Source organism: Miscanthus floridulus, chromosome 13 (assembly GCF_019320115.1).
Source record: "Miscanthus floridulus cultivar M001 chromosome 13, ASM1932011v1, whole genome shotgun sequence".
NCBI classification, from domain to species: Eukaryota; Viridiplantae; Streptophyta; class Magnoliopsida; order Poales; family Poaceae; genus Miscanthus; species Miscanthus floridulus.
In genome coordinates this window covers 51692541-51705883 of record NC_089592.1, presented here as the reverse complement: position 1 = coordinate 51705883, position 13343 = coordinate 51692541, and the positions used below count along the sequence as shown (strand labels likewise).

The 13343-nt window shown below is 48.9% G+C and overlaps 1 protein-coding gene across 1 annotated transcript; it reads left to right on the top strand.

Annotated features, from left to right (window-relative positions):
* Positions 1-237: 237 nt before the first annotated feature.
* On the top strand, positions 238-2539 carry LOC136501226 (BURP domain-containing protein 12-like). Its single transcript, XM_066496724.1, has one exon. It carries the CDS (start codon positions 278-280, stop codon positions 2216-2218), a length of 1941 nt encoding a protein of 646 aa, XP_066352821.1. The 5' UTR covers positions 238-277; the 3' UTR covers positions 2219-2539.
* The last annotated feature ends 10804 nt before the right edge of the window (positions 2540-13343 follow it).

The window sequence follows — 13343 nt, the reverse complement described above, 5'->3', positions numbered from 1 at the left end:
CTGTGTATAATCGGCCCATAAGGCTCAATGTAATATAACAAATTCCTCCACCAATTATATTCTCACTGAAAATACAAGCAAAAAGGTTTTTTTTTAGAGAATGAGGGAGGGGAATACTACTGTATTTGCCAATTTTCCGACAACTGTCAGTTTTCTTTTTTTTTTAACCAATAACTGTCTTTTGCCATCCTGTCACTCACTCACATTCACACTCACTCCCCACTCTTGTTTATTAACCCGTCCTCCTCTTCTCTCAAGCCCCATCCCCAAATCTCCCATGGCTTCTTCCCCTACCCCACCGCCCATTCGCACCGTCCTCGCCGCCACCCTGCTCCTCCTCGTGTACCTCCTCCCGCACAATGCCGCCGCCGCCGCCGGTGCCGGCGCGTCGCCTGCGGTGAACCCGTTCACGGCGAAGGCGGCATTCATCCGGTACTGGAACCGCAAGGTGCCCAACAACCGCCCGCACCCAGCCTTCTTCGTCGCCAAGCTCTCCCCGCTCCCGGCCGCCGACTCCGCCTCCTTCCCCTCCGCACTGCCCGACATCCGCGCCCGCCTCCCCGCGCTCTGCACCAAGGCCGCGCTCCTCTGCCCCGGCCCGGCTACCACCGACGCGGCGTCGCTGGCGGCGTCGGGCCCCAGGGGCGGGGGCCCGTTCAAGGGCTACAGCAATGCCAACTTCAACAACTACGGCACCGGCGGCGTAGCAGGGTCCGACTCGTTCCGGAACTACTCCCCGGACCTCAACATCGCCGCCGACAGCTTCCGCCGCTACGGCCGGGACTCGTCGGGACGCGCCGACAGCTTCGCCTCCTACGAGGCCGACGGCAACGTGGTGACCGCCAACTTCACCTCCTACGCGGGCGGCGCCACGGGCGGCTCGGGCTCCTTCGCCGCGTACGCCGCCGAGACCAACGTCCCGGACTCCACCTTCACCAACTACGACGCCGGCGCCAACGGCCGCGGCCGCAGCTTCGCGTCCTACTCCCAGGAGGCCAACCACGGGGAGAACGGCTTCTCCGGCTACGGCAAGGACGGCAACGGCGTGCGGGAGACGTTCTCGTCCTACGGCAACGAGTCCAACGTGCTGGCCTCCGCCTTCGCCAACTACGGGCAGTCCGCCAACGGCGCCACGGACACCTTCACGGGGTACGGAGTGGAGGGGAACGTCCCCGAGAACACGTTCCGGAACTACGACGCCGGCGGGAACGCCGGCGTGGACACCTTCAAGAAGTACCGCGACGACGCCAATGTCGGCGATGACAGGTTCACCTCCTACGCCAAGGGCGCCAACGGCGGCGCCGCGGAGTTCGAGAGCTACGGCAACTCGGCCAACCCGGGCAGCACCACCTTCAAGGGCTACGGCGAGGGCACCAACCCCAACCACCACATTGGGTTCAAGGAGTACGCCGGCGAGAACAACACCTTCAAGGGCTACGCCAAGACCGGCGTCAGCTTCAAGGAGTACCACAACACCTCTACTGGGGCGCTGACGGTGTCGGCGGAGGCGGCGGCATCGATGCAGCACCACGAGCACCTGAAGTGGTCGCCGGAGCCCGGCAAGTTCTTCAGGGAGCGTGAGCTGGTGGCCGGGAACCGAATGCCGATGCCGGACATCAGGGACAAGATGCCGCCCCGGGCGTTCCTGCCCCGGGCCATCGCGGCGAGGATCCCGTTCGAGCACCGCGCCGTGTCGGAGGCGTTCGGCTTCCCCCTCGACACGGCGATGGGGAAAGCCGTGTCCTCGACGGTGGCGGAGTGCTTGCGCGCGCCGAGCAAGGGCGAGACGAAGCGGTGCGCGACGTCGGCCGAGGACGTGGTGGACTTCGCCGTGGAGACGCTGGGCGACCACATCGTGGTGCGCAGCACGGCGTCGACGGCGGGCAGCGGCGGCGACGTCCGGCTCGGGACGGTGACGGGCGTGGACGGCGGCCGGGTGACGCGGTCCGTGTCGTGCCACCAGAGCCTGTTCCCGTACCTGGTGTACTACTGCCACTCGGTGCCCAAGGTGCGGGTGTACGAGGCCGACATCATGGCCGCCGATGGCTCGGACGCCGGCGAGAAGAAGATCAACCACGGGGTGGCCATCTGCCACCTGGACACGTCGGACTGGAGCCCGAGCCACGGCGCATTCGTGGCGCTTGGCGGAAAGCCCGGCGAGGTGGAGGTGTGCCACTGGATCTTCGAGGGCGACATGACGTGGACAGTAGCAGATTGACGAGTGACGTTCCTCTGCCTGCTGCTGGCTTGGCAAGACTGAAGAACTATGAAGAATTATTTTCTCTCTCGCAATTAATTTTTTTTCACTCCTTTCTCGATCTACCTTATGTAACGACGAAGGTGGTAAGAATTGTGCGATTGTTGCAGGAGAAATGACCGATGAAAATTGTAAACTGTAAATCCCGAGAAATCTTGGGTGTGGGGTGGAATAGCTGGCGATGTGATTGTCTTGATCAAATTGCTGCTATTGTCAATGGTGGTGCAAACAAAGGAGTTATAATTCAAAAACAAAAGCTTGGTCAAATTTCAGCTATATAAAGTGGGGAGTGTGGTTCAAGGCCACGTTTAGATTAAAAGTTTTTTCAACCTGATGAATAGTACCACTTTCGTCTTATTTGACAAATATTGTCCAATCGTGGACCAACTAGGCTCAAAAGATTCATCTCGTGATTTCCAACTAAACTGTGTAATTAATTATTTTTTTTACCTACATTTAATACTCCATGCAAGCAGCTAAAAATTGATGTGATGGAGAGAGAGTGAAAAAACTTAGGAATTTTGAAGGTAACTAAACAAGGCCCAAGTACGACAATTTTCAGTGTGTATGTAGCAGATCTCAGAAGCAAATAGTTCCTTCCATGATCTCGATCTCATCTCAGAAGAAAAGCGAGCAGCAGCTTGTAACCCAAGGGTCGGGTGGCCGGCCTTTTGTAACCATGGACCATGGACGGATCATGGTCCTGTTCGGCAGGACTGAAAAATACTGTTCCGGCTGATTGCTGTGAGAGGAAAATACTGTTCTGACAGAACGTGAACAGTATTTTTGTGAGGTGGCTGGCCAGCCGGCAGCCAGCCAGCCGGCCGGCCGAACACGGCCCATGCTCCGATGTTCCAATGTTCCAAAGGGGGAAGGGGAGGGAAAGAAAATGACACGGCAAAGAAAAGAAACCGTGTGAGAGAGAACCACCGCAAGTTCCTTTCTCATGGCCCGTCAATTCCAGTTCCTGCAATGGAATTGATTCCGAACTCGATCCTGCCACTGGCGTGGCTCAAGAAAACGGCAACCCATGGTACCATTGCAGGAGTACGTGTTGCAATGTCATTTTCGGCGAGAATCTCGACAAGACTGCCATTTTGGATGGATTGGTAATCCTCAGGATCAAACGCCTATAACCGAGTGATTCGCTGCCTCATTGTGGGTTGTGACAGGTGACCGGGTTTGGGGACATGTTCTAGTGCTCTGAGCTCCTGATTCCTGAGCCCTGAGCCCTGCACGGCTGCACTGCATTGGCTGTCCTGTTCATGCGTGTTCTCATGGTTGTAACAGGGCAACCGATCGAGGGGGCGGTTGAAGACAACAAGAGGAGCCTGGACCTGGAGGTGACTGCGTTGTTGCCTAGCGTGTATCTTCAGTGGACGAGTGGTAGTTGTATCGGGGAGGACTTTGGCGTCTGGCCGGGCACGGCAGGCCGGCCAGTCCAGATTGCGAGCTGCTGGAACTTGCTGGGTGGGTGGCTTTGTCTGGCTGCTGCTCACGAGCTCTAGGCAGGAAGAGGCTGGGCCTCTCTCCGGCTCTCCCCGTGACGGCTACGAGTACTTAGCCCGATGCTGCTCTGTGATCTTGCAATCACGAGGGCGGGCTAATAATGGCGTTATGATATTCAGATTACTATACTGCTTGTTCAGGTTACCAGAGTCAGTGCCCGCTGGCCATTGACCCTGTTACTGAACCTGACCTTGCTCTCTGATTCTCAACGACGACATGCCTATCAGAGCTATCAGGTGTATCCTGTCGCCTGTTACTGACCTCAACCGAAAAAGATTTTTCACATCCTCATCTTCCATTGCATCCTGGATTGATTGATTGGTTGGTTGGTTTCTAAAATGAGCAGAATATGTATTAATTAATTTTGTTTAGTGCAAAGGTTGGATGGAATCATGGAGAAGGCATGAGCACTGCAAATCTCTCGTTCCATATGTCACCTCGGATGATCTACTTGGTGGGGTGGTGGTGGACGTTGCAGTGCAGGGCTGCAGGGGGCACCCAGCTGAGCTGAGCATGCCCAGCCCAGAGAGAGAGAGAGAGAGAGCAGTTGGCAGGGGGCCCGTGGTGACCTTCCTCAATGCAACGCCGTCTTTTTATGGGGCAGGCAATGCGTTTGGCGTTGGGAAGGGAACTGTACTGCTGCCGGCTGCCCCTGCCATGGCTGGTGTGGTGAGGTGAGCATCTTCGGGGTCAAAGAGCTGGAATTAATGGCCAGAGCGTCGTGCGTGCATCACATGAACAAGAAGAAGAGAAGAGAAGCTCAAGATGGATGGGGGGGTGGGGGGTGGGGGGGGGGGGGGGGCTCCTCCAATTTGAAGCCCTGTGATTTGCCAATTAATGCAAAGTCTCCTCACTCACAAGGGTAGCACAAATGTGCGTCCTCCCACCCTATCCATTTTTTTTTTGAGGAAACTGGAGGGCCTTTCGCCCCTACCTCCCACCCTATCCATGCATTGGATCCAATGGCATCCTTTTTTTCTCTCTTTTTTTCCATCATTTTTTTCCTTTGTTTGTTTGCGTGCGTGTGTGGTGGCGGTGGCGGTGGCAGCTCCGTCCTGGCTCACACTAGGCCTGCGTGTGTACTGTCTGGGGCCAAAGGAGGAGTGGCAGGCAAGTTTGGTGAATGAATTTAAGGCTCACTAGCCATGCATAATGCCGTGAATCATTCATTTTCCTGCCACTGAAAAAATATATGAATCGTCTTTATGATAAGTGAAATCTTTGTGAGTTCCTGGTGTCGATGATTGCGTGTCTGAATACTACTACCATGCATCTCCATTCTAATCTCCAGTGTGGGCACACCATCACACCCTGTACACCTTTCATCTGCTTCTGAAAGAGAAGCCGTGGCATGATAAATGGCAATGATTCCCTTGCTTCGTAACAAAAGACTAGCTGTGGATCCTTAGATTGGATGGAAATCATTCTTCCACATGAAGGATTTTTGACTTTTTCCTTCAGTGGTTGGTGCTGGCAGTCGCTGCACTTTGGATCTGTTCGGAAACTGGAGCCTGTAGTTTCATATGTCACTGGCTCATCATGGATCAGATGTGTAAAAACCAGTTTTACCTTTGCAACCTTAGAGAGTAAAAAACGATCTTACTTTTGTAGGCTTTCTGAAGCTTTTGTCAGAAACTGTGTTAGTCACACATTGATAAGAATGATAGTTTGATAATGAGACAGGAGCAGATTTTGCAATGATGCACTTTGGTGGAATTCCGGAAGATGCTTCCACCACCACAGATCTTGTAACCACAGATGCATGAATGCATACTCAGTTACTCATACAAAGTGCATGCTCAATTGCTCATACAAAGTGTTTGCCTTTAAATTATGAACTCTATTCACTAGCCACTAGGCTACTGATATGGTAGCCTCACGTTAATTTATTTAAGGATACATACATATTCTCTGCCACTGAATAGTCTTGCCGGAAAATCCTGCAAAAAAGTGAAGGAATAGTACAGAAGTTTGTTTTGGGGTTTCCTTAGTTGGTTTGCAAACAAGGCAAAGTTGTCGATCAAAGAACAAAGAGAGAGGTCATCGGTGAAGCAGCAAAGTTAATTTGTCCCTTTACAAGGGCCTCCCGACAAATGCTTAACAAGATCAAAGGTTTCTTCGGTACGCTTTGCCAAAGGTTTAGGCTCTCTTTGCCTCTTTGGAATAAAAGAAAAGCATAGGATTAAACTCTATGGAATTCTCGGATTACTATGCATGTGATGTATGAAATTATAGGAATTTGAGAGAAAAACTAGCATGAGGTTAGACCTCATGGAAACTTTCCTTTGCATCTAGAGGCTACAATGGAAACTTTCCTGCATTTTGAATTCTTGAAGGACTATAATTTTCGTACAACTTCAATCCTTCATTACTGCGTTTTAAAAATCCTGTGTTTCAAAGAGACCCTCGCTAGCTATAAATGATCTTGCAAGGAAGACAATGCTAGCATCTTAACCGTCCCATGAACTACGCGTTTAAGCGGAATGGAATTCTCTCTCGACAGTGGAGATTACAATCACGGAGTAATCTTTCCCCTGTTACACTTTACACTTACACTGTGGTGATTAGCCCAAGTCAGCACAGGTCATACTGACGTCATGCTAGATGGGCGAATCTCCAGTGCTTTTGTCTACCTATTTGTCATAGTGCAACAGCCATGCATAGCATCATCTTGCATGCGTACCCACTTCACTCACTGTTAGTTGTTGTCGATCTGCATTTTCACAAACGATTGTGCGATCCTATCAACACGATTCCCAAATTTCTGGAAAAAGTCCAAACCACTCTTGTTCACTGCCAGCCAGCTCTGCTCTGCTCTTTTGAGGCATTCCTGAATGACCACCCCCCCCCCCCCCCCCCCCCCCCCCCCCCCCCCCGGCCCCCTTCAGACAAACACACAAAGAAGGGTGTCGTTTCAATGCAATGCAAGACCTGTTCCTGCTTGTTGCAGCTCCACTCTGCTGAGACTCTTGACTGCAAAGGGTCAGGACATCCTCAATGCCAATGGATCGCAGAAAGTAAAAGGCAGGCACATGATGAATGAAGCACCGCTTGTTTAGCTTTAGCAAAAAGACGAAGTGTGAAATGAGAGGATGAATACAGGCAAGTGCTTGCTATAATTGGCTTTATTCCCTCATCCTTCTCCTGCTGCTCCTTTTCAGCTCCCTTTTTGTTTGGTTTCCTCTCGTCTGGCCTTCAGATTCTGATGGTCACTGATGATAAAATAAAAGGCTCAACTCAACAATGGTCCAGAGAGGTGGCTGGTTAGTTAGGCACTAATCTTTCTTTCTTGGTCCTGTAAAGTTGCAAAGCACCATGGCTTGTGCTCATTTGTTCTCACTTACATTAACACAGGAACAGACAAACTTTAATTAGGTTGCTTTTTCATGCTCTTGTTCTTTCAACAATGTGTTTCTTTCCCATCAGACATCAGCAGCCGAGCAGCGTGTTTAAACCAGCATTTGCCTTTTTAGATCGAGAACTGGCCTTCCCTGAGAAACAGCAAATTCAGTGTTCATTCCAATATACAGCACTGATCGTGGATGCTTTGACGAGTTACGTCCCATCGATGACCAAACCGCGAAAGCGATCACTTGCAAGCTTGCGCTTGGCAGCAGAAGATCCATGCATGCCAAATCATTCAGAGAGCAAAAGGCCGTGCACGCCCGCCACCGTACCATGCATGCATGTGCCAGAGGGCGAGGTTGGTTAGCAAAAGCCTCTTGCTGATCATATTCATATATATATGGTTTTATTTGGCTCCACCTCCAATCCGTAGCTGCTTCCTCTTGGTGCCTTGCATTGCACCAAAGATCCTTATTCTCTCCTCGTCAGTCCTCAGGGAAACACACTGCTGAGCAGTCGAGGACCATCAGGTTTTCAGATAAGCAGGCAGGCACACTGTGTTGTTGTGCGTCCGCTGCGTGGATTGGCATGCATAGCATAACGTGGTGTGGCAATTATGGGCGTGCTTGCTTTGTTTGTCATCTGGTTCAGACATGCGAAGTGGTAAGTTTTGCAGCATGCATGCCAGCATGTGACAGAGAGGTCTTCACTGATCACTGCAATATTCCTGCCTGCATTTGCAATTCTGCAATCTGCATGGTTGCTGGCTGTGAACAGCGTGGTCCTCGCTCTAGCTTGCTTAAAATTTGTCTCCTCACTGGCATGTCAATCGATGTTTTATCTTTTCGGTTCGTTCCTTCTCCATCACTGTGTGTGTGTGGAAGTGGAACTGTGCCTTTGCTTCTCGTCCACGGATGTTCATGCATGTTCACTGTGTGGGGAAGTGGAACTGTGCCTTTGGTCCTGTTCGCTTCTATTTTCTCTCACAACAAATCAGCCGAAATAGTGTTTTAGCTTGTTTTTTCAGCGAAACGAACGAGGCCAAAACAAAATGGACAAATTGTACGGTCCAGTCCAGAGGTGAAAGTGTGTGTGTGTGGGGGGGGGGGGGGGGGGGGGGGGGGGGTTGTGGAACAGTGGCTAATTAATCGCAGAAGAAGCAAAATCACGTGTTTCATTTTTGCAAGGACTGAGATTTGAGAGACATGAGCACGAGAGAGTAATTAATTACTGTCTGGTCACTACACATCAGGACATCATTGTCAGTTCAAAAACCACCTTTACTGCCGGATTTTGAACCGACAGTGGCATACCGGCAGTGATGGGGGGTTGACATCACTACCGGTTCCTAAGAACCGACACTGATCTACAGGCAACAGTGTTGGTTTCTGTCTCCACCTAGCAGTGTCCAGTTGAACAACACTGCCGGTTTGTAGATCCAACCAACAGTGATGATTGCTTCAAGAGTGTCGGTTCTTGGCTCAAGCCGGTAGTATCGAGCAAGACTACACTATCGGCTTGTGGCAGTGTTGAGCAAGCCATCACGGTTGGTTCATGGCTCAAGCCAGCTGTGTTGGTCGAGCCATCACTGCCGGCTGGTGGCTAAAACCGACAGTGCCGACAGTGATGGCTCAAGCCGGTAGTATCGAGCAAGCCTACACTATCGGCTTGTGTCTCAAGCCGGCAGTGTTGAGCAAGCCATCACTGTTGGTTCATGGCTCAAGCCGGCTATGTTGGTCGAGCTATCACTGGTGGCTAAAACCGACACTGCCGGCAGTGTCGGTTCCTATCTCCACCTAGCAGTGTCCAGTTGAACAACACTGCCGGTTTATAGATCCAACCGACAGTGATGGTTGCTTCAAGAGTGTCGGTTCTTGGCTCAAGCCGGTAGTATCGAGCAAGCCTACACTGTCGGCTTATGTCTCAAGCCGGCAGTGTTGAGCAAGCCATCACTGTTGGTTCATGGCTCAAGCCGGCTGTGTTGGTCGAGCCATCACTGCCGGCTGGTGGCTAAAACCGACACTGTTGTCTTCAGCAACACTGCCGGTTTGGATTTCAAGCCGACAGTGATGGCTCAACCAACACTGTCGGCTCGTGCCATGAACCGGCAGTGCCCTCTTTACCATCACTATCGGTTTTGTGCTAACCGACAATGATCTCTTTTTCGTATTTTACTATTTTATAATTTATTTTATTTTATTAGTGGAATCGGGTTTTGCTTTATATTCGTTACGTACATGACAGGTCCATCAACATTAAACATTACAAATGTTATGCCTACGGTTCAAATGTACTTATGAAGCTCTCGATCCCTTGAAATAAAAAAAAGAAATTACAATAGTCTAGCGAGTCGCTCTGGCCCGTATTGCGCCTTGTACTTCACGGATTGTGCAATGAAGAATGTTCTTTTTTTTTCCAAGCACTCCAATACGATGAAGGCTGCTAGCTCCGATGACAGTGCTTTGACCTCTATTTCTAACAGCATATTGTGTTTAAATTCCTTGCGATGTCATTCAAAAAACCGATTTCGAAAGGCAGAAATGTTAGAGAAATAAGTAGATCATTGTGTTGAATTAACAGATATAAATGAAATGGGGATTATACACACCAAAGCATCTGCCGCCTCCGATTTTACGCCGAGGTAGCGAAGCATTGCTCATATTATGTAGAACCCGCATTCATTGTTTCCCGTCGGCTGGTCTAGAGTCTCCAATTGCAATGGTGCAACCTGAAATGGAACCTTCGTCCCACCAACCATTCTTGCCTGGACATTGTGCCACGTTATAAAGTGTGAAAAAGGGGCAACATTAGAATATGCTATGTGCGATTAGAAAATAATATGTTATTAGGTTCGCTTATGCATTAAGCACTTCGACTAGTTGATCGAGCAAACAAAGTGGCTTTTTCTTCGAGTCCCACACCTTGATATGATTTCTTTTAATATCGACAATAATGAAGACGAAATGGTTGCTGCAATCACAAAAACTAAGTTAATGAATAATCGTAACTACAAAAAACAAGCATAAAAATAAGAGCAGAGAACACATACTCGCAGTTGTAGGCTAGAAGTATTTTGGTTTTATTACTCATCTTAAAAATTTTGAAAATGGCAGTCATTGTCTCCGTTAGATCTTCCACTTTATTTCCATGCATGCCTCAACATTTTCTCTCGTTGACTAGCTTGGGGTCCAGGAAAGACATATGAGCGTACTTTGTTTTGAAGCAATGTTTTGCTACACACCTGCATAATTCATGGGGAATGTGCAGTCGTTAACTATTTGTGTATCGAGAGAGTAGTTAATTATAATATCGTGCGAGTAGGGTACTTACATAGTCCATAGCGTCAACTTTTGTGTATCGAGATCGCAACTCTAGAATAGCTAAAACAAGTTATCCCAACCGACAAAGTGCTTCTCTTCATTAGGATAATGGAAAACATGCGACGGATGGATAATATATTCGAAAGCCGCCTGTCCCATCTCAAGTGCTTGGGCCATGTAATAATCATGCAAGTCACGCATATATGTTGTCAAATTTTTATACTCCTTCTCGTCCACCAAAAAATTTCCTCTTTGAAACTGCATTACCGGTCTTGTCGTCTCATATGCTAGTGAATCATAATAGATGTTCGCGGCATCATCCCTGCTTAATCCGGGGTTGTCTTCGATAATCTTGTTTATCTTCCTTTGATCTTCATGATGTATTTCTTCGACTCTTAATTGATTGTGCTTACTCTCTGTTTGCCTATTGAATTCATACTTCACCCTCCACTTAGGCAATGAGGCAAATAGATTCCAGAATCTAACTTTGTCTTCCTTGGAGGCTACTTCTGGCTTTTGTTGGTTCATCAAGTTTGTAACGCTGCCACTCATTGTCCTTTTCTTTTTTTGTTGGTCCACTTTGGGAGCATTAGCGATCGAATTCGAGGACCTTTTCTGCGACTGCGAGGATGCCTTAGATCTTGTTTTGGGCTGTTGTGGAGGAGGATGATGAGAATTATGTTTTCTTAGGGGTGATGAAGAGGGAGGAGGAGGAGGAGGAGGAGGAGGAGTCTTCTCTTTTCTTGGGGCCGATGAAGATGGAGGACGAGGAGGAAGAGAAGGAGGCTTTTGTCTTCTCGGGGGTGATGGCAAGGAACTAGGGAAGGTAGTGTGATCTCCTCTATTGGGAGATGGTGAGTGATCATCTCTGGGCGGCAAAGATTCATCATTGTCCTCATCATCATTCGAAGACAACTGATGATCAAGCTTAATGAAGCGCTTGCGCCAGGCCACATGAGCGCCCTTGTTCTGAACAAGGTGTTGCTTGTCTTCTTGTGCGAGGTAATCAATGTGCATCTTATTATACTTCTTATCAAGTATAGTATCAATGCCAACGTGGGCATATGCCATTGGAATTGGATGGCCATTAATGGTCCCGTCTCCCGTAGGCCGGGCCTGGCCGACCACCACCTTGTTAGTTGTCCATTGCTGATGGATGTACAGCCTGACATTGACAGGTTCGATGATGCTGTCCACCAGATGAGGCACATTTGCCTCTTCATTGTCGAGCAGGGTTGATCCGCAGCTGCTGCGACCCCTAAACTATGGGCTAAAGCTAGTCGGAAGAGGTTTTTGTGGTACTACTCCTGATCCCATGAACGCCATAAGTACATTGACTTTTTCTTGAACCCTCTCATCAATCCATTTTTTGAATTTGTCTTCCATCTCTTTTAGAACCCTCATATACTCTACCTCTTATGCCGCTTATCTACCACTTATAAGTGGAAGATTCTTCCTCGAATGCTATTTTCCAAGGAACAAGATCGGCTCACTAGTGCAACCAGGGTGCTCCTTGTTTCTAGGTGCTTGGGTGAGCACGTCATTCTCCCTATTAGTACTACGGGTCCCTTTCCTCACCTCATCATTTACCTCAAAGATCTTCTGGACGAGGCTGCTCATGGCTAGATTTGTGGAGCTAAAGCTCCCATCCGGGCCATGGTGTACCCCCCTCGCCATACAGAAATATATCGATCTGGCTCAATGTCAATGCATTCCACCTCCTCAAGTTCCCTTTCAAATGCATCCATCTTACTAGCGTAGCTACGAGAACCGAGTTTATGAGGATTCGTCGCTTTAAGCGAGTTCTCCTTATTCTTCCTGCTCAGTTCCAAGTACTCCTCGGTTTGCCTATATTGCTTGAATTCCTACCAGAAGTCCTTCTGCTTGGTGTACTCTCCACCATCCTAATTTGTCTCTTTATCCTCGAGGATAAATTTCTTATACAATGTCCCCTTGAAAGTCTTGAAGCATGTCCCCATGATTTCTTTTGCTTTTTTCTTGACTTGCTCCTTGTCATAGTCCTATGGGAAAGTGAAATACTATGGGATCCATTTCTCCCATATGTCATCCTTCTCACTTTCGGGAATCCTCCATGGGTCATCATCTTTCCCAATCCACTTCATGTACTTAATCGGGATGTAGTCCCTTACAAGTGTCCTTATGATAGTCTTGTATTTGGCCGCAGCTTTTTTAGGTGCGAGCGGCTCACCGACTTGGTCAAACTCAGTGATGTGCTAGTGTGCATTCCTACTAGTAGGAAGCTATGACACGCCTTGCTTAGTTCTAGCCTTGCTACTACCCGAACCATCTGGCTGCTCGGTCGGCTCAACCTCCTGCTAGAGACACTAAGTAAGCTAATAGACTCTCAATTAATTAGTGTGTGTGGCTACCTAGTCACATGATACATAAGTTACCTGGTCATCTTGGTCATCTTGATCTAGCTCGAGAAGAGTGGTAGGGGTCCATGGTACCTCGTTCTCACCGTCCTGATTGTTATCGCCACTGTTTGTCAGATCATGCTGCTCTCTCATCCCATCGATATCAGCCGCTTCTTGTTGCCTATCAGTTCTTGGGCGACGGGTTAACGGGCGATGATGAGTCATGGCTGTGACATGATCGTGGTCAGTTTTGGTTGCGTACAACTACTAGTAGCATTTGTGCATATATATATTACCCAACTAATAGAGATTTAATGCAAAGTCTAATAATAAGTCCACAAACAATTCACGTACAACAAATGCATTGTTTGATTGGCTCCATATAACAAAGTCCACCTACTGTTCTATGAAACAAAGCCTACATCAACTTCTAAATAAAAAAAGCAATGACTATAGCTATAAATAAAAGCATGGCATCTTTACAAGACCAAGGTGTAGGATCTTTGGTTGGCCCAGAGGGGGTGTGAATAGGCC

Coding starts and splice junctions, on each gene's coding strand:
- LOC136501226 (XM_066496724.1), top strand. CDS start 278: ATGGCTTCTTCCCCTACCCCACCGCCCATTCGCACCGTCCTCGCCGCC.